This window comes from Oncorhynchus mykiss, chromosome 21 (genome assembly GCF_013265735.2).
Source record: "Oncorhynchus mykiss isolate Arlee chromosome 21, USDA_OmykA_1.1, whole genome shotgun sequence".
NCBI lineage: Eukaryota > Metazoa > Chordata > Actinopteri > Salmoniformes > Salmonidae > Oncorhynchus > Oncorhynchus mykiss.
In genome coordinates, this window is record NC_048585.1 from 13,629,616 (window position 1) to 13,657,075 (window position 27,460).

At 39.5% G+C, this 27,460-nt stretch overlaps 2 protein-coding genes and 1 pseudogene across 3 annotated transcripts; all 3 read right to left on the reverse strand.

Moving 5' to 3' along the window:
* Positions 1 to 5,945: 5,945 nt before the first annotated feature.
* LOC110499749 (fish-egg lectin) lies at positions 5,946 to 11,533 on the reverse strand. Its single transcript, XM_021576814.2, has 5 exons — positions 11,437 to 11,533; positions 11,077 to 11,310; positions 10,685 to 10,902; positions 10,438 to 10,556; positions 5,946 to 6,522 (listed from the first exon to the last, which is right to left on the reverse strand). Exons 1-5 carry the CDS (start codon positions 11,489 to 11,491, stop codon positions 6,381 to 6,383), a joined length of 768 nt encoding a protein of 255 aa, XP_021432489.2. The 5' UTR covers positions 11,492 to 11,533; the 3' UTR covers positions 5,946 to 6,380.
* A 5,706-nt stretch (positions 11,534 to 17,239) lies between these two features.
* On the reverse strand, positions 17,240 to 19,575 carry LOC118936327 (annotated as a pseudogene).
* Positions 19,576 to 24,770: 5,195 nt separating this feature from the next.
* On the reverse strand, positions 24,771 to 27,128 carry LOC110499747 (fish-egg lectin). Of its 2 annotated transcripts, none has more exons than XM_036956993.1 (6): positions 27,068 to 27,128; positions 26,693 to 26,831; positions 26,447 to 26,536; positions 25,996 to 26,141; positions 25,677 to 25,795; positions 24,771 to 25,039 (listed from the first exon to the last, which is right to left on the reverse strand). In XM_036956993.1, the coding sequence occupies exons 2-6, from the start codon at positions 26,745 to 26,747 to the stop codon at positions 24,898 to 24,900; spliced, it is 552 nt and encodes a 183-aa protein (XP_036812888.1). In that variant the 5' UTR covers positions 26,748 to 26,831; positions 27,068 to 27,128; the 3' UTR covers positions 24,771 to 24,897. The 2 variants fall into 2 exon arrangements, with proteins under 2 accessions (XP_036812888.1, XP_021432484.2); XM_021576809.2 differs by having other exon boundaries at positions 24,772 to 25,039; positions 25,924 to 26,141; positions 26,317 to 26,550; positions 27,068 to 27,109.
* Positions 27,129 to 27,460: the final 332 nt, after the last annotated feature.

Genomic DNA, 27,460 nt, shown 5'->3' on the forward strand with positions numbered 1-27,460 from the left:
TTGTTTTCCTTTGTGACCCGGCTACTGTACTTGGTAGGTGGCATATTTGTAGAGCTGTTTGATGAGGTTGCTAAGTACAAAAGTGTTATAGTCTGGCACAGTGGACGCATCATAATACCCATAAAATGGTCAGACACGGAAATGGTTCCAATTGTTTTTCCATTCTTCACATACTTAATTTGACGTGTTTGTGAAATTCACTATGTGATTGGTGTAGGCTTATCTTGGTGTGACGTTTTGATAACCATGTATTTCTCTCTCGGACAAGATTAGTTTGATCAATATTCGCCTCAACTTTTCTTTCAAATATTTTCAAAATGCTAATTAGCAACAGAGAAGACCTCAGGAAGACTACCTATTCCTGCAGGAAGCCCCTGCACATAATTTCTAGCCAACACTGTCAGCTACTGTTCACAAGCGTGATCAGAAACGTTTGCCCAATCCATGATGAATCCATGTTCTGTATTGAAAATAATTAAATAGTGTTGAACTTCTTCCTTCCCCTTTCTCTGTCTTAGCTAGCCACTGACTACACTTTAGCTAGTGAGTCATACAGAGCAGTAGATACAAAAACAATTTGGTTTACTTAACCTAGATAATTGTTTGTACAGTATGTCGACTTTGTATGTCTAATTTGGTGTCTATTTCAGACCTTGTGGCATTTTTCAATGATGCACATACGAGCATTAAAAGGGGAGAAGTCCACTAGAAGTCTGGACATGTGGAGAAGACCACTAGAAGTCTGGCTATGTGGAGAAGACCACTAGAAGTCTGGCTATGTGGAGAAGACCACTAGAAGTCTGGCCATGTGGAGAAGACCACTAGAAGTCTGGACATGTGTAGAAGACCACTAGAATTCTGGACATGTGGAGAAGACCACTAGATGTCTGGACATGTGGAGAAGTGCAGCTATAGTGAGGGGCAACTAACCAGTTTGGTCAGGGCCAGCATGAGGGATAAAGTTTATCCTGTGTTGGTGTGTAACTATGAAGTTAAGTATGAGCATCTTAGCAATATAATGTGTTTTATACAGCTGTCAACATTTTACAAGGAAACAGCCACTTAAACAATGATATCATCATTAACCGTCATTACCCCAGATACCACACTTACATTATGACTCTAGACTCTAGAGTTCTAGAATGTTTTATAGGACCTTTCCCATTATACGATTGATATATCAAGTAATAAAATCCCAAGTTATCAATTAAATGTTTGTGGAAAAACGACTTGTCCTCGTGTGAAAATGACAGTTAAATTCTACAGCTGTAATGTCATCAGTCAAATCAAACTTTATTGATATACCACATTTCTTACAACAAATGCATTTCAAGGTGTTCACAGTCATGCATTGAAAGGCATGTGACACGTAACATCCTTCCTCTTGTCATTTCTCTATAGGTGGCCTGAGGATTCTCTCTATCACATGCAAATGCCTCTGTGGAGCTCATGAGTTTAGCCATGCAGCCTATTTTGCCAGTTCACAATATCGGCTGTACAGATGTGTAATGCGAGTGGAGGAAGCCAGTCGTGCCCAACCAGGTGCAGTCAGTGGAAGACAAATACCGAGCCGAAGACTACAACCCTCTGTCCCAAGAGCCCACAGAGGAAGATCTTCAGTGGCTAAGGAACCATCTCTGGGGAAGTTTCAGTGAAATGGCATGACTCCTTGAACCTGAAGCAGAACAACTGCTACCCTCCCTGTTGTCCCTGTCTGTACCAAACATTGTTAAAAATCCAGGGCACCTGGGGCATGCAGAACACTGGCTGGCACGGTGCTGTCGTGGAGCATCAGGTGGCTATACGGCAGGCAACAGTTGGACAGTTGGTAAACGATATCTGATGAACCAATCTGTACATTCTGTTAAATAAGTCCCACCAGTCTCTGAAAACACTCTCTCTGTGAAATGCAGTGTATGCCACATCTTCCAACAGAACAAGATCAGCCTCTCTCATTGGATCACCCATTATCTCAGTCTCCTATTGGATCGCCCATTATCTCCGTCTCTCATTGGATCGCCCATTATCTCAGTCTCTCATTGTATCTCCCATTATCTTAGTCTCATTGGATCTCCCATTATCTCAGTATTTTATAGTATTTACACAATGGTTTCACTTTCACACCTGCCTCTAATTTCAAAAATTACAGTACTTTCTATGAATTATTATCATAACTAATGCACTGATGTGGTGAAATTATATATATGTGTTGCATGAATTCACAGTGGAAATATATTTACATTGAAAAATGATTTAATTATTGTCAATATTTCACACATTTTCAGCGTAGAATGGGAAAATATATGTTTGCCAAGCATCTCCCTTGTCCCACCACTTGGCACCGTGCATAAGCATGGTCATGGTTGTTTGTAAGTTTACACACATTTTCTGAGCTGAAATTCATGGTTTACGCACAGATTTGTGCCTAAGCACGGTTGATAAATGAGTCCCCTGCAGCATTCCAGGACCTGGGTTGCCTACCCCTGCACTATAGTCTTTAGTCCAGCTTTTCCCAAACCTGGTCTTGGGGACCCCAACGGGTGCACGTTTTGGGGATTTTTGTCCAACCAATACACAGCTGATTCAAATAATGAACTTATCATCAAGCTTTAATTATTTGAATTAGCTGTGTAGTGCTAGGGCAAAAACCAAAACGTGCACCCCTTGGGTCCCCAGGACCGATTTTGGGAAACGCTGCTTTAGTCACAGGTCGTCTAGAAGGGTGTGGTGGCAAGGATTATTCCTATTTCAATTTTCTTCTTAAAGTTAACATGGCTACCAAGAGTGCTCCTACCGTGCATGGTCAGATGAAACAACACCTTGAGAAAACAAATGCGTTCCAAGGCTGTCTTGAAGTGTTTCCTTATTTATCTTGGATGACTGTTTTTTTTTCATGATTAGAATTCTGTACAAATCCACTTTTTCCAAATCCTGGGAAAGTGTGTTTGCCAATTGAAGAAAGTGTAAAGCTCCCACTGTTCATACTACCAGGTTAATGGAGAAAAACTGTATACTAAATGTAATACAAAAGGAACTCCAGCCCACTGGTGATCTTGATTCTCTACACATTAATGGATTTTGTCCAACAGCATGCTGGTGGGATCTTCATGATCACAGCCTTGAAATAGGTTCATTCATTGATCAATTCATCCATACAAAAAAGGTTCTAAAAGGGTTCTTCGGCTATCCCCTTCAGAGAACCCTTTTTGATTCCACGTAGAACTGGACCAGCCTTCGCTGTGTTTTGGACCCTGGTGACCAGCCTTCGCTGTGTTTTGGACCCTGGTGACCAGCCTTCGCTGTGTTTTGGACCCTGGTGACCAGCCTTCACTGTGTTTTGGACCCTGGTGACCAGCCTTCGCTGTGTTTTGGACCCTGGTGACCAGCCTTCACTGTGTTTTGGACACACATAATAATGGTGATGCTGGTATGCTGAGGACCAAGCTGGTCCATGCTCGTCTATGTTGGTCAAGCTGGTCTGACCACGCCCATCATTATCATATTTGCCAGCATTCTCTATTGCAGTTAATTTTTTGAATTGTTTGTTTTAATATATTTTTTTCTTGCTGTGTTTTTGCATGTACATTGGGATGGAGCTAATCTCAGGCCAAATCTGTTTCAGTCTGTTTTACACCAGTCAACAGAAGAGGAATTCACCTTTCAGCAGAACAATAACCTACAACACAAAGCCACATCTACACTGGAGTTGCTTGCCAAGATGACAGTTAATGTTCCTGAGTGGCCAAGCTAGAGGTTGACTTAAATCTGTTCAAAATCTATGGCAAGAAAATTGCTGTCTAGCCATGATGCCCAACACCTTGACAGCACATTTTTTTCACAAATATGGGCAAATATTGCACAATCCAGGTGTATAAAGGTCTTATGAGACTTACACAGAAAGACATTTGTAATCACTGACAAAGGTGCTTCTACCATCTATTGACTAAGAGGGTTGAATACTTATCTAATCAGGGTCATTAGTGTTTTATTTTTCATTCATTTACCTTGTTATTTTTTTTAAATTACAAAAATGTCATTTTAAAAAAGCATTTTAATCACACTTTGTAAAACAATAAAATGTGAAGAAATGCAAGAGGTGTAGACTTTCTATAGGCACAATTTAAACATGTAAACACAGCAAACGTATTCAGAACATGTAAACACAGCAAACGTATTCAGAACATGTAAACACAGAAAACTTATTCAGAACATGTAAACACAGCAAACGTATTCAGAACATGTAAACACAGAAAACGTATTCAGAACATGTAAACACAGAAAACGTATTCAGAACATGAAACACAGAAAACGTATTCAGAACATGTAAACACAGAAAACGTATTCAGAACATGTAAACACAGAAAACGTATTCAGAACATGTAAACACAGAAAACGTATTCAGAACATGAAACACAGAAAACGTATTCAGAACATGTAAACACAGAAAACGTATTCAGAACATGTAAACACAGAAAACGTATTCAGAACATGTAAACACAGAAAACGTATTCAGAACATGTAAACACAGAAAACGTATTCAGAACATGTAAACACAGAAAACGTATTCAGAACATGTAAACACAGAAAATGTATTCAGAACATGTAAACACAGAAAACGTATTCAGAACATGTAAACACAGAAAACGTATTCAGAACATGTAAACACAGAAAACGTATTCAGAACATGTAAACACAGCAAACGTATTCAGAACATGTAAACACAGAAAACGTATTCAGAACATGTAAACACAGAAAACGTATTCAGAACATGTAAACACAGAAAACGTATTCAGAACATGTAAACACAGAAAACGTATTCAGAACATGTAAACACAGAAAACGTATTCAGAACATGTAAACACAGAAAACGTGAAAATAAAAAAGTGCTTCATCACCAGGTGACATTACACAACCCTCCTCTCTCCCGGATACCAAGTCTTCATTGAACAGGTGAAACAGGAAGCCTTCACGAGTCAAAGTTGTGTGCAGGTCTAAAAAGTGCAAAGTCCTTCAAGGGGATAATTGAAGTCTAGTGTACAACCAGACTTATACTGTTGTCGTGTCTTTACAATCATTAACTGAAGACGTATAGTTTTTATCAAAGATTCTTTGTAATTAGTATTACATGATTAGACTGATTAATCATTGATCATTGAATCATTGTAATTACTAGGAAGTTGGGGCACCAAGGAAAAATATTCAGATTACAAAGTTATAATTTCCTAAAATAACTTTTCAGATATTTTATCTGACCAATTAGTCTTCGAATTAATGAATTATTTATTTTACCTCACGTTAGTCTCATTCCAAACATCGTAAATTGTTGGTTATCTGCACAAACCCAGTCTTCACTATGAGTCATCCATACATCAATTGTCTTAAATCATTTATTTATTACTAACTAAGTAATTCACAGAAATTCATAAACAAACAAACAAACAAGGTGATTGTGGTTACAAGAAATGATAGGGGAATGTGCCCTAGTGGGCTAAACTGGCATGGCGGCTTGTTAGACAAAAGGGGAAGTCGACTAAGAAGTCACTACAGAGTGAGGGGGGGGGGGGGGGGGGGGGATTAGTCAGGCTATTTACAGAGCAATATGGTCTACAAAGAGTTTCCACAATATGTTTACATTCTAGGCAACTAGTCATTTGTTAATAATAAATTATACATTTGCCTCAGAGAGTAATGTAATGGGTAGTTACACATCTTTAATAGAGCACACTGTAAAAGGTGTTGTCAAATATGTACCTGGCACTACATCCATAAGGCACCTGTCAATCAAGCTATGCATCAGGGAACTAAAGGTTCACCAGTTCCTGCACACTGTAGCACTGTAGCACTGTAGTCTTATTAAACTTTCTAAGTAAGAAGATTCACAAAACAGATCTTTGCAGAGCAACCTTAAATCCCCCATGTTCAATATGATTTCAAACACACTAAAGTGAGTTTCAAAATGAATGCTTTATTTGCAGGAAATTATTATATAATGACCAGGATTCCATTCAATCCTATTGATGACCTCTGAAGCACAGCAAAACCCATGTGGATCGTGACCGTGCCCAAGTTTACACTACGATCAAATAGCAGCCATGGCAAAGCTCAATTGAAGTGTTAATCAATAATACACTTTTATAACGCTGTTGCTTATCAAATTGTGTAAGAAAACATCATTGATAAATTATTTTGTAATATCATTAAGATCAGTGTTTATTTTTTATAGAGATAAAGTACTGAAAATATAGTTAGAGCAATAGGTTTTAGAGTGAAGGATTCTTGTGAATTAATGTTGAGAATTGAGATTGTTCCAGACAGAGAGATCAATGAGTTAGCAAGTGAGCTTGTCAGATCCCGAACGTCCTTCAGATGCAGAGGAGAGGCTAATGTGTGCACACCATGGTGAAGCCAGAATTGGAGATGACCCAAAGACGGCCCAGATCGTAGGTCACGTGCTTCATTGGCATGTACATTGGGACATTGCTCCATCCAGTGCCCTCTGGTTTACTGGCCGTGATGCCGTCTCTGTGTTGAAGAAAGGGGTGGGGTTTGCGTTCAAAGTTTATAAAACATTTTTGGGACTTTAATAATTGAATATAGCCATTGATTTTTTAAGAATATAACTTATGACTCTTCAAGAAAGATCCAGTGTAATATATTATAAAAATAAAGCGAACTGGATGGAATATGGGGAAAAATGCACCAAATTATTTTTCAATCTTCAATATAGAAATGCTACCAAAATGTTTTTATTAAAATTTGTTACAAATGATGGAGTCACGCATGATTCCTCAAATTATATTTTGAAAGAGGAAGTAAAGTACTTTAAGAATATGTTTTTGTTTCAGGCTCCTCCATCTCCACTAACTGAAATTAATTGTATGGATTCTTTCCTAATAATAATGAAAAATTAATATCTGTTCAGAAAGACTCATGTGAAGGACAAATTACAGAGGAGGAACTGCTTGATGCAATTGGGGCCTTTAAGGATGGGAAAAGTTCATGGCTGGATGGCATATCAGTGGAAGTATACAATTATATTTTTGATATACTCAAAGGACCATTATTAGCATGTTTTAACCACTCCTATATAAATGGTAGATTATCAGACACGCAACAAGAAGGTCTGATATCATTATTACTGAAACAGGACAAAAGTGGTATATATAAAGATACAGTCCATTTAAAAAATTGGAGACCTCTTACACTTCAGTGTTGTGATGCAAAAATACTAGCAAATGCTTGGCGCATAGAATTTAAAAAGTATTGTCAGATATTACATGGACGATACATTGGAGATAATATAAGACAAGTACTGGAAATAATAGAATACTATGAAATATCTGGGACACCAGGTCTGGTTTTCATAGCTGATTTTGAGAAGGCTTTTGATAAAGTACGACTGGAGTTTATATATAAATGCCTAGAATATTTCAATTTTGGGGATTCTCTTGTGAAATGGGTTAAGGTTATGTATATTAACCCTAGGTGTAAAATAGTAAATAATGGCTACATCTCAGAAAGGTTTAAACTGTCACGAGGAGTAAAACAAGGTTGTCCACTATCGGCATATCTATTTATTATTGCCATTGAAATGTTAGCTGTTAAGATTAGATCAAACAATAATATTAAGGGATTAGAAATCCGTGGCTTAAAAACTAAGGTGTCATTGTACGCTGATGATTCATGTTTTCTTTTAAAACCACAATTAGTCTCTCCACAGCCTCATAGAGGATCTAGATACTTTTTCTATGTTCTCTGGATTAAAACCAAATTAGTGTACTATAGTGTACTATATTACGTATTGGATCACTAAAAAATGCAAATTGTACATTACCTTGTAGTTTACCAATAAAATGGTCTGACGGAGATGTGGGCATAATCAGTATACAAATTCCAAAATAAAGAAATGATCTCACTCCAATATATTGATATAGAAAGTTAGCAACAATAGATAAGATCTTGCTACCATGGAAGGGAAAAGACCTGTCTATTTGTGGGAAAATCACCCTGATTAACTCTTTAGTCATATTTACCTATTTGCTTATGGTTTTGCCTGCACCTAGTGACCTGCTTTTTAAATTATATGGACATAAAATATTCAATTATATTTGGAATGGCAAGCCAGATAAAATTAAAAGGGCCTATTTATATAACGAATATGAATTCGGAGGGCAGAAATGATTAAATATTAAAGCATTAGACCTTTCACTAAAGGCATCAGTCATACAAAAGTTATACTTAAATGCAAACTGGTTCTCTAGTAAATTGGTAGGAATGTCTCATCCTATGTTCAAGAAGGGCCTTTTTCATATTACACCTGCCCACTTTCGGTTGTTTGAAAAGGAAATAATCTCCAAAATATCTTTCTTTTTTAAACAAGCCTTAGAAAGTTGGTTGCAATTTCAGTTTAATCCACCTGAAAAGACAACAAATAATACAACAAATATTGTGGTTAAATTCAAATATACTAATTGATTTAAAAATTATATTTTTTTGGAGAAATGTTTAAAAAAGGTATCATTTTTGTGAATGATATCATAAATAGGACTGGTGGAGTTATGTCACACATGCAGCTAACACAGACATATGGAAATGTCTGCTCTACCCAAAATTACAACCAATTAATTGCAGCATTACCACAAAAATGGAAGAGGCAAGTAGAAGGGGAAAAAAGTAAGGAACTTGTATGTCGGCCCTGTATTAAAGAACATAAATGGTTAAAGAAAAGTGTGATAAATAAAAACATATACCAATTTCATTTAAGGACCAAAAAACTGACAGCTGTGCCCTATAAATTGCAAAATAGTTGGGAAGAGATTTTGGATGTACCCATTCTATGGCACATGGTTTATGAATCGATACGCAAAACAACGCCGGATTCAAAACTTCACATTTTTACATTTTAATTACTATACACAATTCTTGCAACTAATTGAATGTTATATATATGGGGGATACAATCTTCCCAGCTCTGCAGATTCTGCTGTGAGGAGGCAGAGTCATTAGATCATTTATTTTGGTATGGTCCATATGTAGCTCGTTTTTGGTCACAGGTCCAGGAATGGCTGAAGAATTGCAACATTTGCCTAGAACTAACGCTGCAGATAGCAATACTGGGTGACTTGAAAAGCCATAGTCAATCAATCAATAATATTGATTATAATATAATTTATTTTTAATTTACAATCTGTAGAAGCTATGAGAATAGAAAGGTTCAATTATTTTGTGAAGCATCACGGCACAGTTGAAAAATATATTGCAAATAGAAATCCAAAATGGATGATGTTGAGAGATAGATGGGAGAGGTTGAATGGAGCTGAAGGGTGGGACTGGATGATGCTGAGAGATAGGTGGGAGAGGTTGAATGGAGCAGAAGGATGGGACTGGATGATGTTGAGAGATAGATGGGAGAGGTTGAATGGAGCTGAAGGGTGGGACTGGATGATGTTGAGAGATAGATGGGAGAGGTTGAATGGAGATGAAGGGTGGGACTAATAGCAAGATAAACCATGTAAATCCTACGGGGTCTGTAAAATGTATACAGGTTCAGAACTTTTGTGAAATAGCACAGTTACAAATAGAAATAGAGGAAGGACTAAAAACAAACAAAAAATAACTATTGTAAAATAGAATGTGTCTGTAAAATGTGTATAAGATGTATAAATTGAAGGTAAAAAGCGAAGTGTTTATTAGTTTACTCCAGTTGGGGGATCGGCGGTAGGGTTTGGGGGGGATAATAATAAAGGTATATTCTTTTTAAAAAGTATGTATGTCTATATAGGTATGTGTATCTATATACTGTATGTGTACATGTATGCATGCGTGTTTGGATATATATATTTACCCCAAAAATATATGGGGGATTGGAAATTATGCAAACAATTACTTTGATGGAAGCAACAATCTTTCTGCAATATTAAGCTGATCCACCACTTTTAAAAAAAAAACACAAAAAAACGTATGACTCTTCAGAAGCCAAAATGTAAGCTTTAATTCAATTGTTTTTTCTTTTTTCCCATGGATCCATATTGATTCAATCTGTAGCCCCATGTATTAATTTGAGAATGGTTACATTTCTCTAGCTACATACCTCATCTGTTTACCAAAACAAGTGGTGGGATGGCCAAGTTGTTTTTTTTAAATCCCAAACTGTAGCTTTAAAGGATACCCAACCTTTGCTAATTTTACTGTACACTGTGTACACATTTCTTTATAAGTCTTATACATTTAGATCTGATTTATATTTACCAGATTTTATTTCTACATCTGTTTAAATTTTTGTGTAAAGCGCTTCACAAAGCATGTACTGTAAGGACCAGAGTTATTCATAAAGGTTTATCATTATTATTATACGATCTTATTACAAGTTATTTTCAAGTTAATAATGTTGAGGGGTGAAAGGGTGGAACCATACACATAATTCAGTAGCAACCTTACCTGGTATAAACTTGGCCTGCAGAGTTGACCCCAAAGACACTACCATCAGTTGCCACTTCAATCATGGAAAGCTTGCCGTCAATGTGACTCCACCCGTTGTTTTGGCAGTCTTGATTCAACTGGAACAGATTCAATCAGGGTTTTAGGACAATTTCAACAGTTATAATATGAAACATTTTTAATATAACTGACACTCTCTATCCTCTACTACTCTACTCCAGCTCTCACACTCTTTCCCAGATCTTACACTCATTAAGAAGATATCATCATTCTTGTTGACTGCCCAGCACCCAAAAGGTCCACAACTAGAATACTTCACAGCTCCTGGCAACCTTATCCCTCGAAGGGATGAGTCAGCACCCATGAAGCCAAGTGAGGCACTTCTTGAAAGACACCCTGGAACATAGTCCATGTTGGCCACCACAACAAACTCATCCCCCCCAGCATCCAGCTGATTTACACCGGCTGAAGACCACAAAGACAGAGATAGACAAGAAAACAAGGAGTATGCATTTGTGGGTACTTCCAAATGACCTACAATGGCATAATGTTAACATGTATAATTTACCCTGATGGTAATCAAGAAGCTAAGAAGCAGGTGTTCTCTGGGTTCATAATTTAGTAATGTTCTCCACTTACTTGCAAATTGAACCCAGTTACCGGCCACATACTTGAACATGAGGTTTCCGTTGCTGACACCCCAGATCCCTGCTGGTCCTACAGTGATATGCCTCATGGAACCAGGCAGGCGGATCCATTCATCACCTACCAGGTAGTAGGGGATTTGACTTGTGTCCGTAGCAACCACTTGTCCCAGTCCTGCATCTATCTGCATCAGATTCTTGATAGCCACTACAATCTGACAGTCCCAGGCTATGGAGACACCAGATCAAAGACACATCAGTAGAGTACAGCAACAAAAACGGGGATGAAATCATGTAGCCAACTTCATGATCCGTTCCAAGTTGATCAAGCATGTTTCAGATGATGGTAACTTACCGTGACTGATGGTCAGGAGACAGAGGACCAATAGGACGGCTGCAGTTGCTCTCATGATGTCTCTGTAGATCTACAGTATAAGTTTGGTTGAACACAGACTTTGTCCCCTTATATATTGCAGCCCTGCAAACACCTTTCAACACCCATCAAATCATTATTAATGAGCTATTTATATTTGACAAACAACCTGTTCCAAGGAAACACTAACGAGAGGAGGATATAACCCCACCCTTCCCACACAGACACACAATAATAATATACACTGAACTAAAATAAAAAACGCAACATGTTGGTCCTGTGTTTTATGAGTGGAAATAAAAAGATCACAGAAATGATCCATACGCACAAAAGCTTATTTCTCTCACCTACTGTACTTGGCAGGTGGCGTATTTGTAGAGCTGTTTGATAAGGTTGCTAAGTGTTATAGGAGGACCCGTATAATGTTTATACTGTACAGACTGAGTGTAACACATTTTACACCCCTACCACCCCCCTCATTGGAGAACAAATGTATTTTTGTTTTTATTTAAGTTATTTTTTATTTAATTTGTTATAATCTTTAAACACTTACACTACATGACCAAAGGTATGTGGACACCTTGCTCGTCAAAAATCTCATTCCAAAATCATGGGCATTAATATGGAGTTGGTCACCCCTTTGCTGCTATAACAGCCTCTACTCTTCTGGGAAGGCTTTCCACTAGATGTTGGAACATTGCTGCGAGGACTTGCTTCCATTCAGCCACAAAAGCATTAGTGAGGTTGGGCACTGATGTTGGGCGAGTAGGCCAGTCAAGTTCTTCCTCACCAATCTCAACCAACCATTTCTGTATGGACCTCGCTCTGTGTACGGGGGCATTGTCATGATGAAACAGGAAAGGGCCTTCCCCAAACTGTTGCCACAAAGTTGGAAGCACAGACTCGTCTAGAATGTCATTGTATACTGTAGCGTTAACATTTCCCGTCACTGGAACTAAGGGGTCTAGCCCGAACCATGAAAAACAGACCCAGACTATTATTCTTCCTCCAACAAACGTTATAGTTGGCACTATGCATTCGGACAGGTAGCATTCTCCTGGCATCCACCAAACCCAGATTTGTCCGTTGGACTGACAGATGGTGAAGCGTGATTCATCACTCCAAAGAACGGGTTTCGACTGCTCCAGTGAGCTTTACACTACTCCAGACAATACTTGGAATTATGCATGGGGATCTTAGGCTTGTGTGCAGCTGCTCGGCCATGGAAACCCATTTCATGAAGCTCCCGACGAACCGTTCTTGTGCTGACACTGCTTCCAGAGGCAGTTTGGAACTCTGTAGTGAGTGTTGCAACTGAGGACAGACGATTTTCGGATGTTAAGTACTTCAGCACTCTGTGGTCCCATTTTGTGTGCTTGTGTGACCTACCACTTCGTTGGCTGAGCCGTTGTGGCTCCTAAACTTTTCCACTTCACAATAACAGCGCTTACAGTTGACCGGGGAAGCTTTAGCACGGCACAAATTTGATGAACTGACTTGTTGGAAAGGTGGCATCCTTGGATGGTGCCACATCAAAAGTCACTGAGCTCTTCAGTAAGGCCATTCTACTGCAAATGTTTGTCTATGGAGATTGCATGGCTGTGAGCTCAATTTTATACAATTGTCAACAACAATAGCCAAATCCACTCATTTGAAGGGGTGTCCACACATACACTATGTATACAAAAGTTATTTTTATCCCCCTCTCTATCCTCGTTTCTCTGTATCTTGCCCTTCCCTCCTTAAAAGAGTATAAAACATCTTGAATAGTGATACCCATTGTAAAGAACAGTTTCATCATGAAGTTAAAACAAATGTCACGATATTCAAATGACACATTGAATCACCTGCCAGTTAAAGTTGAACTATTTCATGAGGAAGTGTAAAGCACATAAACCGTAAGATGTCAAAGGCTTTTTGGAATCAACATAACAGATACCTGGGGGCGTATTAGTGTTGGCGGTAGCCTTGACGATAGAGAGGCAGACCAGTAACCAGAGGGGTTTCAAATGGCAAAACCAGAAATTAGTCGAGTTCTACAGCATTTACCTTGGAGGAAATCATCTTAATAATTGAACAACATTTTTTTTAAACTCAATGTTTTATTTGTGAAAAATCGTGAGGTAATATGAGAGATGATGAGCTATGACAAGGATTGGATTCACTGAAAAATAACTAAACCAATGTGCATTGTGTGCAACATGACGGTGCCTACGTTTCTACACTCTGATAATATCCTCTTGGAGGCAGAAGGAATGTTAACAGGCACCACAATGCTATCTCTCATATAAGGTAACCTAACGTAGCAGGAGTAAACTAAACGCTTGAAACTACTATACTGTCCTACCAAGCAAAAGAGCAGTAAGAGCAGTAACTTTTTTTCTACATCAAATACATGCTTTATCATGTGGACAAATATCCCGCCTCAACTGTGTTGTATCATGGAGAAAATGGGGGTTCATGTTTACAGTAACTGCAAAAAGTTAGTGAAACCAAGGAAAAGGGCAGAAACTGGCATCACTCACGTCAGTTAGTGGCATTTACCTTGGTTTCACTGAGCATTGGGCTGTAGTGTCTATGGAAGACCTTGGAATTATTTATTGTTCTTTGCTGATACAAGTATCAAACTATATGACACTGACAGCCACATACACATAAATATACTAACACAAGAAGGCAGTAACTGCCGTCTAGGATCATAGGTCATGTCAGAGGTCAGGGCCAATATGAATAAAAAATGACCTCCTCATAAGACAACGTAACCACATCTCCAATGATCTGCCTACAATTCATTTGGCTGGACAATAAAACAACTTTGAAGTAATTCTTCTCAGTTTCACTATGAGCGGTTACTGCTCTTTTGCTTGGTAGGGCAGTAGAGATCCCTTAAATCAAGGGGGTCAAACTCATTCCATGGACGGCCGAGTGTCTGTGGGTTTTTTGTTATTGTCTTTCAGTTAAGACCTACACAACCAGGTGAGGGGCGTTTCTTACTAATTAGTGACCTTAATTCATCAATCCATTACAAGGGAGGAGCAAAAATCTGCAGACACACTGCCCTCCAAGGAATGAGTTTGACACCCTTGATGTTGGGGATCAATAGAAGTTTCAGGCGTTTCGTTTATGCCTGCTACATTAAGTGTCACCTTGTTAAACTCCAATCAACAATCTCATCACAGGCTCTTTCCATTTCCCCTGAAAACCATAACATCTGGTTGTTGTGGACTCGGCAGAGAATTTCACTTTCCTGCATTATCAAACATTCCTGTCTCTTCTCTTGATTTTCACTACGATTTTAGCATGTAGCTTGGCATGATAATTAGTTAGTGCATAGCTAGTGCTAGTGCACCCTGCAAAGCAGCCTCCAGTACAAGAGTCATCCCATTAATTGCCAACCTGCGTTGACGAGACAGTTTCCACTAAATCAGGGGTATCAAACTCATTCCAACAAAAAGGATTCAAAAGCATGTGGGAACCCCCTGCTGAGTTAGGAGTCTACTCAGAGTTTCTGCGGGTTTTCGCTCCTCCCTTGTACCGGATTGATGAATTAAGGTCACTAATTAGTAAAACACCCCTCACCTGGTTGTCTAGGGTTTAATTGAAAGCGTAATCCAAAATCCAGCAGACAATGGCCCATCCATGGAATGATCTTTGGTACTCCTGATTTAGTGGAAACTGTCTCATCAACGCAGGTTGGCAATTAATGGGACGACTCTTGTACTGGAAGCAACTCTGCAGGGTGGTCACTAGCTGGCACAGCCACAAAGTCATCAAATCTAATACTAGCCTTCATCATACTAACCTTATGACTAACCCTAACGTGAAGACCAAAAAGTATATTTTTTTCATGAGTTTTTATGATAGTAGCCAATTTTGACTTTGCATCTGGCCCATCCAGCGAAAACCGCTCTGCCTCCAGGACAAGATTCATCCCAAGAAACGTCAACCTGTCATGCCAAATGGATATATCACAGTTATAAATTCCAAATTCTGGCTATTCAACGCTTTCCCTACGAGGTCCGAAGCGTGCTGGTTTTCTGTTCTACCTGATAATGAATTGCACCCACCTGGTGTCCCAGTTCTAAAGCCGTCCCTGTTTAGAGGGCAACAACAAAAAAAACGCAGTGGAATTGGCTTCGAGGTCCAGGGTTTGAGGGTCCTAGATGGTATGTGCCCCTTTCTACAGAAGATTGATAATGGCTTGCAAGTAGTCAACCTACACCAGCTCCTATTTTAGCTTCATCTAGAGAAACTAGGACAAATGAACCAGTCTGTTGAAATGTAATGTAAAATATTGAGTTAGGCAAACCGGGTGTTTTCTGTATATGTTCCAAGGGGAGCTAATGTACTTACCGGAGTCTAAGGTGAGCTTGGTCAACATTCTGTCGTCAGCCAGCCCAACCAGGTTAATGATGTTCATGGTGACAAATAATATATCATTTGAGAACAAAAAGGATTCAAAAGCATGTGGGAACCCCCTGCTGAGTTAGGAGTCTACTCTCAATCAGCTCTCAAATTGTCAATCACCCATCAATCACTTTTCTTCTATGCTATAATGGCGTTCACAAAAGTTATATGTGGATTCCGCCGCCCACTGAGCGGGCAGATAATAAGGATCCCAAGAGGGAAAACATTATTTGAAAAAAAGTATAACATCTCAAACTATCATAACAGAAAATAACTTAACAAAATCAAACTTCAAACTGCATCCACAGCCACATCTTCATTAATGTTGTCTCTTTCCCTTTTGACTCTCTTCACTGCCTCCACATAGGAGATCTGCTGCTCAGCCCTGAAATCAAACTTCAAACTGCATCCACAGCCACATCTTCATTAATGTTGTCTCTTTCCCCTTCGAATCTCTTCACTGCCTCCACATAGGAGATCTGCTGCTCAGCCCTGACCCTTGACACCTCGACCTCTTTCACCCCTAACAGGGTACTCAAGGAAGTCCGAAGTATGATCCCCACCACAGTTGCAACATTTTCCATTCACAGATTCTTCAATATCATACTTCTCCCATCTGCAAACATTTGACACGTGACCATATCCTTTACAATTCCCACACTGTAATGGTTTGGACACAAATGCTCTCACCACATTCCTCACATATCCAAACTTCACATACTCAGGTAGTCTCCAACAATAATATCAACAGGCTTTTCTCCTTCCTTCCATATACCATACGGGTCAGGCAAAGTGCACTGACCAATCCTAGGATTTACTGACTAAGGTACTTCTCTTCTTTATCCAATGAGGCTCCAGCTGTAAAACCTTTGGCAGGAGACCTGCTCAGAAGATTAATACATGTTACTTCTGACGTGGACAGTTTGGCCAGATCCAGTGCAGCTTCTTCAAGCACAGTCACCATTTCCTCCTCCAGCTTCATTCCTGAGACTCCCCATCCATCACTCACACCTGTAAGCCTTCAACCCTGTCGGCACTCAAAGCACCTGGCCTGGCTACTACTGCTCCCTATGGGTGAGATAGAAATAGTGGAAATGGACTGTTGAACTGTGGCCCTGCCACTTCCCTACCTCTATTCCTAACAGTGGGACTTCCTATGGCAGCATTTCCCAAACTAGGTCCTCAGAACCCACAGGAGTGAATGTTCTCCCCCAGCACTACACAGCTGATTCAAATAATCAACTCATCAAGGTCATATTATTTGAATCCTCCGTGTGGTTCTAGTGGCAAAAAACATCATCACAAAACAGATCTCTCAAGTTTCAGTTGATCTTAAATTCCTCTGTTCAAAACACAGAAATGAGTTTTAAAATTAATGCTTTATTTGTGGGAAATGATATGATATGAGATAATAAGCCATGCCAAGGATTACATCAACTCTATTGATGACATTGGAAGGCACATGTTTACACTACGGTCAATAGCAGAATTAGCAAACCTCTAAGTGTTAATCAAGGAGTCTTCAAGAAAATAATACAACTTTTACAAGGCTGTTGGTGGTCAGTTTTGTGGGAGAAAACATCTACATTGATAAAAAGAAGTTAAACCTCAGTACAGTCAATGATTACTATTGATAGAGATAAAGTACTAAAAATATATAGTTTTTTCGAATGAAGGAAACAGTTTTAGTAAGAAGGATTCTAATGAATTCATGTCCTCAATTCTCAAGCAGAAGGCTGTTCCAGAAAGAGAGATCAATGAGTTAGCAAGTGAGCTTGTCAGATCGCAAACGGTCTTCAGCTACATAGAAGAGGCTAATGTGTGCACACCATGGTGAAGCCAGACTTGGATACGACCCAAAGACGGCCCAGGTCGTAAGTCACATGCTTCATTTGCATGCACATTGGGACATTGCTCCATCCAGTGCCCTCTGGTTTACTGGCTGTGATGCCGTCTCTGTGTTGAAGAAAGGGGTGGGTTTTATGTTTTAAGCTCATCAATATTTATAAAGTGCATACATCTTTTGGACTTTATTAATTGTATATAGCCATTGATTTTTGAAGAATATAACTGCATTAGAAGCCTAAATGTAAGCTTGTACTCAATTGTTTGAAAACAATGTTATTGTATTGTATAGCTTTAAAAAGACATGTTTAAAACAAACAAAAAACATTTTCTTCTTGGATGGTCTGTCCTTGCATCCATAGATTCATCTATGCATTTGACAAAGGTTACATTTGTCTAGCTACATTCCTCAGCTGTTTACCAAAACAAGTGGCGGGGTGTCTGTGTACTTGTTTTTTTATCACAAACTGTAGCTTTAAAGTACATCCAACTTTGACATATTTTACCTTACACTATCTACACATTTCTTTATAAGTATATTATAAGTTTAGATCAGATTTTATTTATGCATCTATTTAAATGTTTCTGTAAAGATCTTCATGTCACAAAGTATGTACAGTACCAGAATTATTATTAAAGGTATATCATTATTATTACAAGTCATTTTCAAGTGAGTTATTGGGTGGAACCATGCAAAAATGGAGTAGTAATCTTACCTGGTAGAAACTTGGCCTGCAGAGTTGACCCCAAAGACACTACCATCAGTTGCCACCTCAATCATGGAAAGCTTGCCGTCAATTTGACTCCACCTGTTGTTTTGACAGGTGTCTCTGTTCACATTCTGGAAACAAACATTAATTTCAACAGTTATAATATGAAACTGTTTTAAAATAACTGAGGTTCTCCATCCTCTACTACTCTGCTCCAGCTCTCAAACTCTTTCCCAGATCTTACACTCATTAAGTAGATATTATCATTCTTGTTGACTGCCAGCACCCAAAGGGTCCACAACTGTTGTACTTCACAGCTCCTGGCAATCCTGTCCATGGAAAAGGTGAGTCAGGTCCCTTGTAGCCAACTGTGGCACTACGTGTCCGACAGTATGGTGTATCATTTATGTTAACCCCCACAACAAATTGGTCACCTCCAGCATCCAACTGCTTCAGACTGCCTGAAGGCCACAAAGACAGAAAGACAGACAGACAAGCAAACAAGTAGGACTGTTCTGTGAGTACTGCCAAATGACTTACAATGGCATTAAGTTAAACTTGTAAAACATTAATAATTTGTTCAACAGTCTGATGGTATCAGGAAAGCTAAGAAGCAGGTGTCCTCTGGATAAATATTGAGTAATGCTCTCCACTTACCTGCAGCTTGCACCCAGTTACCGGCCACATACTTGTAGATTGAGTCTGCCTTGTTGACTCCCCAGATCCCTGCTGGTCCTACAGTGATATGCTTCAGGGAACCAGGCAGGCGGATCCATTCATTACCTACGAGGTAGTAGGGGATTTGACTTGTGTTCGTAGCAACCACTTGCCCCAGTCCTGCATCGATCTGCATCAGATTCTTGATATCCACTACAGGCTGACAGTCCCAGGCTATGGAGACACCAGATCAAAGACACATGAGTAGAGTAAACCAGCAAAAAGGAGGATGAAATTATGGAGCCAACTTCATGATCAATTTGAAGTTTAATGTAGAGCTACCTATTAAATATGTTTTCAGATGCTGGTAACTTACCGTGACCGACGGCCAGGAGACAGAGGACCAATAGGACGGCTGCGGTGGCTCTCATGATGTCTCTGTCGATCTACAGTATAAGTCTGGTTGCAGTTTGGCTGAACACAGACTTTGTCCCCTTATATATTGCGGCCCTGCAAACAGCTTTGAACCCCCATAAAACCATGAATGAGTTATTTCTATTTGACAAACAACCTGTTCCAAGGAAAAGTTCATTGTAGGAGGATATTTTTTTACATTTATTTAACATTTATTTAACCAGGTAGGAGAGTTGAGAACAAGTTCTCATTTACAACTGCGACCTGGCAATATAACCCCACCCTCCACACACACACACACACACACACACACACACACACATACACACACACACACACACACACACTATAATAATATACACCGAACAAAAACGCAACAAGTGTTGGTCCCATGTTCCATGAGCTGAAATATCCCAGAAATGTTCCATACGCACAAAAAAGCTTATTTTGCTCAAATTTTGCACACAAATGTGTTTAAATCCCTGTTAGTAAGACTTTCTCCTTTGCCAAGATAATCCATCCACCTGACAGGTGTGGCATATCAAGAAGCTGTTTAAACAGCATGACCATTACACATGTGCATCTTGTACTTAGGACAATAAAAGGCCATTCTAAAATGTGCAGTTTTGTAACATAACAATGCCACAAATGTCTCAAGTTTTGAGGTAGTGTGCAATTGGCATGATGGCTGCAGGAATGTCCACCAGAGCTGTTGCCAGAGAATTTAATGTTATTTTCTCTACCATAATCCACGTCCAACGTCATTATTGAGAATTTTGCAGTATGACCACGTGTATGCTGTCGTGTGGGCGAGTGGTTTGCTGATGTCAACGTTGTGAACAGAGTGCCCAATGGTGGCGGTGGAGTTATGGTATGTGCAGACATAAGCTACAGACAACGAGCACAATACCATGTTATCGATGGCCATTTGAATGCACAGAGACACCATTGTCGTGACATTCATCTGCCGCCATCTCCTCAAGTTTAAGCATGATAACGCACGGCCCCATGTCACAAATATCTGTACACAATTCCTGGAAGCTGAAAATGTCCCAGTTCTTACATGGCCTGCATAATCACCAGACATGTCACACATTGAGCATGTTTGGGATGCTCTGGATCAATGTGTACAACAGCGTGGTCCAGTTCCAGCCAATATCCAGGAATTTCGATAAGACATTGAAGAGGAATGAGACAACATTCAGGACACAATCAACATTCTGATCCACTCTTTCCGAAGGAGATGTGTCACTGCACAGCAGATACTGGTTTTCTGATCCACACCCCTACCTTTTTTTTTAAAGCATCTGTGACCAACTGATGCATATCTGTATCCCCAGTCATGTGAAATCCATAGATTAGAGCCTAATTCATTTATTTCAATTGACTGATTTCATTATATGAACTGCAACTGAGTTAAAAAATTGAAATTGTTGCATGTTGCGTTTATATTTCTGTTCAGTTCAATATGAGAGATAATAACATGGTGTTAATCAAGGCATAAAGGGGAATGTGGTCCCACTTTATTTAGATAGTCCCATGTAGATGATCATACAATCAACAAACTGTTGATAAGCAAATGCTTGTTAAGGTTACAGTTAGGGTTAGAATAAGGGTTAGGGTAAGGGTTAGGGTAAGGGTTAGGGTAAGGCTCAGACTAGTGTTAGTGGATGGTTAGTTGAAATGTTGTTGAAAGTTATTGACCATCTACAAACCATCTACTTGGGATTATCCAAATAAGGTGTTACGATGACTGTTTTAACAGACACCATCACGCTATCTCTCAGACGAATAACAGCCTCAGAGACGGAATTGGTTATAAAAGACAACACCCTGTCCACACAAGGATACAGCGATAAACAGACAGCCTGCCTTCCCGCCTTTTGGACTCTGATTGTTAGGGCGGAGTCAAGATTGTCTCATCATTCTATACAGCATCTCTGACTACATTTAGTTTAAATATCAACTACAGTTACCAGTAGGGTGATGGATTTATAGGATCCTTCCCACTATATGATTGACATGTAGTAATGTAGTAATAACACGTAGTAATAAAATCCCAAGTTATCAATTAAATGTTTGTGGAAAAACGACTTGTCCTCGTGTGAAAATGACAGTTTATTAAATATTCTACAGCTGTAATGTCATCAGTCAAATCAAACTTTATTGATATACCACATTTCTTACAACAAATGCATTTCAAGGTGTTCACAGTCATGCATTGAAAGGCATGTGACACGTAACATCCTTCCTCTTGTCATTTCTCTATAGGTGGCCTGAGGATTCTCTCTATCACATGCAAATGCCTCCGTGGGCCTCGTGAGTTTAGCCATGCAGCCTATTTTGCCAGTTCACAATATCGGCTGTACAGATGTGTAATGCGAGTGGAGGAAGCCAGCCGTGCCCAACCAGGTGCAGTCAGTGGAAGACAAATACCGAGCCGAAGACTACAACCCTCTGTCCCAAGAGCCCACAGAGGAAGATCTTCAGTGGCTAAGGAACCATCTCTGGGGAAGTTTCAGTGAAATGGCATGACTCCTTGAACCTGAAGCAGAACAACTGCTACCCTCCCTGTTGTCCATGTCTGTACCAAACATTGTTAAAAATCCAGGGCACCTGGGGCATGCAGAACACTGGCTGGCATGGTGCTGTCGTGGAGCATCAGGTGGCTATACGGCAGGCAACAGTTGGACAGTTGGTAAACGATATCTGATGAACCAATCTGTACATTCTGTTAAATAAGTCCCACCAGTCTCTAAAAACACTCTCTGCTAAGTGCAGCTTGTGCCACATCTTTGAATAGAGCAAGATCAGCCTCTCTCCAATTATCTCATTGGATCTCCCATTATCTCAGTCTCCCATTGGATCTCCCATTATCTCAGTCTCTCATTGGATCTCCCAGTATCTCATTGGATCTCCCATTATCTCAGTCTCTCATTGGATCTCCCGTTATCTCAGTCTCTCATTGGATCTCCCATTATCTCAGTCTCTCATTGGATCTCCCAGTATCTCATTGGATCTCCCATTATCTCAGTCTCTCATTGGATCTCCCGTTATCTCAGTCTCTCATTGGATCTCCCATTATCTCAGACTCTCATTGGATCTCCCAGTATCTCATTGTATCTCCCATTATCTCAGTCTCTCATTGGATCTCCCAGTATCTCATTGTATCTCCCAGTATCTCATTGTATCTCCCATTATCTCAGTCTCTCATTGGATCTCCCAGTATCTCATTGTATCTCCCATTATCTCAGTCTCTCATTGGATCTCCCAGTATCTCATTGGATCTCCCAGTATCTCATTGTATCTCCCATTATCTCAGTATCTCATTGGATCTCCCAGTATCTCATTGGATCTCCCATTATCTCAGACTCTCATTGGATCTCCCAGTATCTCAGTCTTTTATAGTATTTGCACAATGGTTTCACTTTCACACCTGACTGTAATTTAACAAATGACTCTACTTCAAATGGATACTTTATATCATTTGTATTTTTTATTTAAGCTTTATTTAACAAGGCAAGTAAGTTTAGAAGAAATTCTTATTTACAATGATGGCCGACCCCGGCCGACCCTGGGCCAATTGTGCACCGCCCTACAGGACTCTCAATCACGGCCTGTTGTCATACAGCCTGGAATAGTGCCACCTCTAGCACTAAGATGCAGTGCCTTAGACCGCTGCGCCACTCAGGAGCCCCCATAACTAATGCACTGATGTGGTGAAATTATATATAGCCTGTCATAATGTTATCATGACACCTGGCGAGACCCAGATGCAGACACAGGAGGCAGATGGTTGGAGTTTAAGATGTTTAATATATCCAAAGGGAATAGGCAAGAGAATGGTCATGGACAGGCAAAAGGTCAAAACCAGTTCAGAGTTCAGGATGTACCGAAGGGCAGGCCGGCTCAAGGTCAGGACAGGCAGAAGGGTCAGGCAGGCTTGGAGTCGAGAAAACAAGCAAGGGTCAGAACCGGGAGGACTAGCAAAAGGAGAAAAGGCCAAGCAGGAAACCGGGAAAACCGCTGGTAGGCTTGGACGTACAAGACGAACTGGCACAGAGAGACAGGAAACACAGCCATAAATACACTGGCACAGAGAGACAGGAAACACAGGGATAAATACACTGGGGAAAACAAGCAACACCTGGAGACGGTGGAGACAATAACGAGGACAGGTGAAATTCCTCATCCATATACTTATAATTATATATTCTTATTCCATTCCTTTAATTAGATTTGTGTGTATCAGGTATCTGTTGTGGAATTGTTAGATATGAAATGTTAGATATTGCTGCACTGTCAGAACTAGAAACACAAGCATTTCGCTCCACTTGCAATAACATCTGCTAACCATGTGGAAGTGACCAATAACATTTGATTTGATTTGAAGAACACTGTTTAAGGCGTCACATACTGTAGCACCTTTTATTTCTAAGAGTGAAGGCTTTATAACTCTGGTTTATTGAAATGATCATGGAACAGCAGGAAATGACCCAGATTGATCCTTTAGTGTTTGTGAAGTTCTATGCAGGTGTCCCCCTCTGCTGCATGTCAATACATGTTCAGTATTGGGGGGGGGATTAGTCAGGCTATTTACAGAGCAATATGGTCTGCAAAGAGTTTCCACAATATGTTTACATTCTAGGCAACTAGTCATTTGTTAATAATAAATTACACATTTGCCTCAAAGTGTAATGTAATGATTAGTGGGTAGTTACACATCTTTAATAGAGCACACTGTAAAAGGTGTTGTCAAATATGTACCTGACACCAATAGGACAGCTGCCAATCAAACTATGAATCAGGGAACTAAAGGTTCACCAGTTCCTGCACACTGTAGTACTGTAGCACTCTAGTCATATTTAACTTTCTAAGTAAGAAGATTCACAAAACAGATCTTTAACTGTATATTTGCAGAGCTATCTTAAATCCCCCTGTTCAATATGATTAAAAAAAACACAAATTATTTTCAAAATTGATGCTTTATTTGCGGGAAAATATTATATAATGAGATAATGACAAGGATTCCATTCAATCCTATTGATGACCTCTGAAGCACAGCAAAACCCATGTGGATTGTGACCGTGCCCAAGTTTACACTACGATCAAATAGCAGCCATGGCAAAGCTCAATTGAAGTGTTAATCAATAATACACTTTTATAACGCTGTTGCTTATCAAATTGTGTAAGAAAACATCATTGATAAATTATTTTGTAATATCATTAAGATCAGTGTTTATTTTTTATAGAGATAAAGTACTGAAAATATAGTTAGAGCAATAGGTATTAGAATGTGATGATTCTTGTGAATTAATGTTGAGAATTGAGATTGTTCCAGACAGAGAGATCAATGAGTTAGCAAGTGAGCTTGTCAGATCCCGAACGTCCTTCAGATGCAGAGGAGAGGCTAATGTGTGCACACCATGGTGAAGCCAGAATTGGAGATGACCCAAAGACGGCCCAGATCGTAGGTCACGTGCTTCATTGGCATGTACATTGGGACATTGCTCCATCCAGTGCCCTCTGGTTTACTGGCCGTGATGCCGTCTCTGTGTTGAAGAAAGGGGTGGGTTTGCGTTCAAAGTTTATAAAACGTTTTTGGACTTCAATAATTGTATATAGCTATTGATTTTATAAGAATATTACTTATGACTCTTGAGCTTAACACAACCGCATCAGAAGCCAAAATGTATGTTTTTATTCAATTGTTTCTAAACAATGTTATTTAAAAAAAATTTGTTGTTTAAAAAAAAAATACATTTTTTCCCATGGATCCATATTGATTCAATCTGTAGCCCCATGTATGAATTTGAGAATGGTTACATTTCTCTAGCTACATACCTCATCTGTTTACCAAAACAAGTGGTGGGATGGCCAAGTAGTTTTTTTAAATCCCAAACTGTAGCTTTAAAGGATACCCAACCTTTGCTAATTTTACTGTACACTGTGTACACATTTCTTTATAAGTCTTATACATTTAGATCTGATTTATATTTACCAGATTTTATTTATACATCTGTTTTAATTTTTGTGTAAAGCGCTTCACAAAGCATGTACTGTAAGGACCAGAGTTATTCATAAAGGTATATCATTATTATTATAAGATCTAATTACAAGTCATTTTCAAGTTAATAATGTTGAGGGGGAAAGGGTGGAACCATACACAAATTTAAGTTGCAACCTTACCTGGTATAAACTTGGCCTGCAGAGTTGACCCCAAAGACACTACCATCAGTTGCCACCTCAATCATGGAAAGCTTGCCATCAATGTGTCTCCACCCGTTGTTTTGGCAGTCTTGATTCAACTGGAACAGATTCAATCAGGGTTTTAGGACAATTTCAACAGTTATAATATGAAACAGTTTTAAAATAACTGACACTCTCTATCCTCTACTACTCTACTCCAGCTCTCACACTCTTTCCCAGATCTGACACTCATTAAGTAGATATCATCATTCTTGTTGACTGCCCAGCACCCAAAATGTCCGCAACTAGAATACTTCACAGCTCCTGGCAACCTTATCCCTCGAAGGGATGAGTCAGCACCCATGAAGCCAAGTGAGGCACTTCTTGAAAGACACCCTGGAACATAGTCCATGTTGGCCACCACAACAAACTGGTCCTCCCCAGCATCCAGCTGATTTACACCGGCTGAAGACCACAAAGACAGAGACAGACAAGCAAACAAGGAGTATGTATCTGTGGGTACTTCCAAATGACCTACAATGGCATAATGTTAACATGTATAATTTACCCTGATGGTAATCAGGAAAGCTAAGAAGCAGGTGTTCTCTGGGTTCATAATTTAGTAATATTCTCAACTTGCTTGCAAATTGAACCCAGTTACCGGCCACATACTTGAACATGAGGTTTCCGTTGCTGACACCCCAGATCCCTGTTGGTCCTACAGTGATATGCCTCAGGGAACCAGGCAGGCGGATCCATTCATTACCTACCAGGTAGTAGGGGGTTTGACTTGTGTCCGTAGCAACCACTTGCCCCAGTCCTGCATCGATCTGCATCAGATTCTTGATAGCCACTATTTCCTGACAGTCCCAGGGTATGGAGACACCAGATCAAAGACACATCAGTAGAGTACAGCAACAAAAAGGAGGATGAAATTATGGAGCCAACTTGATGATCAATTCCAAGTTTAACGTAGAGCTGCCTATAAAAATATTTTTCAGATGATGGTAACTTACCATGACTGATGGTCAGAAGACAGAGGACCAATAGGACGGCTGCAGTGGTTCTCATGATGTCTCTGTAGAGTGACGGTATACGTTTGGTTGCAGTTTGGTTGAACACAGACTTGTCCCTCTTATATAGCCCTGCAAACAGCTTTCAACCCCCATGAAATAATTATTAATGAGCTTTTTATATTTGACAAACAACCTGTTCCAATAAAAAGTTAAGAGGAGGATATAACCCCACCCTCTCCCATACACAGACACACAATAATATTATCCACTAAACAAAAATATGAAACGCAACATGCAAAATATTTTTTAGTTTTATGAGCTGAAATACAAGATCCCAGAAATGTTCTATACACACAACAAGCTTCTTTCTCTCACCTACTGTCCTTGGCAGGTGGCGTATTTGTAGTGCTGTTTGATAAGGTTGCTAAGTGTTATAGGAGGACCCATGTAATGTTTACACTGTACCAGACTGAGTGTAACGCATTTTTTACCCCTACCACCCCCCTCATTGGAGGACGAATGTATTTTCAATTTTGTAACTTAAGTAATTTTTTATTTCAATTGTTATTTTCTTTAAAAACGTACACTACATGACCAAAAGGAAAGTACATCTCATTCCAAAATCATTAACATTAATATAGAGTTGCCCCCCTTTGCTGCTATAACAGCCTCCACTCACCAAGGAAGGCTTTCCTCTAGATGTTCAGCCACAAGAGCATTAGTGAGGTTGGGCACTGATGTTGGGCGAATAAGCCTGTTTAAAGCTGG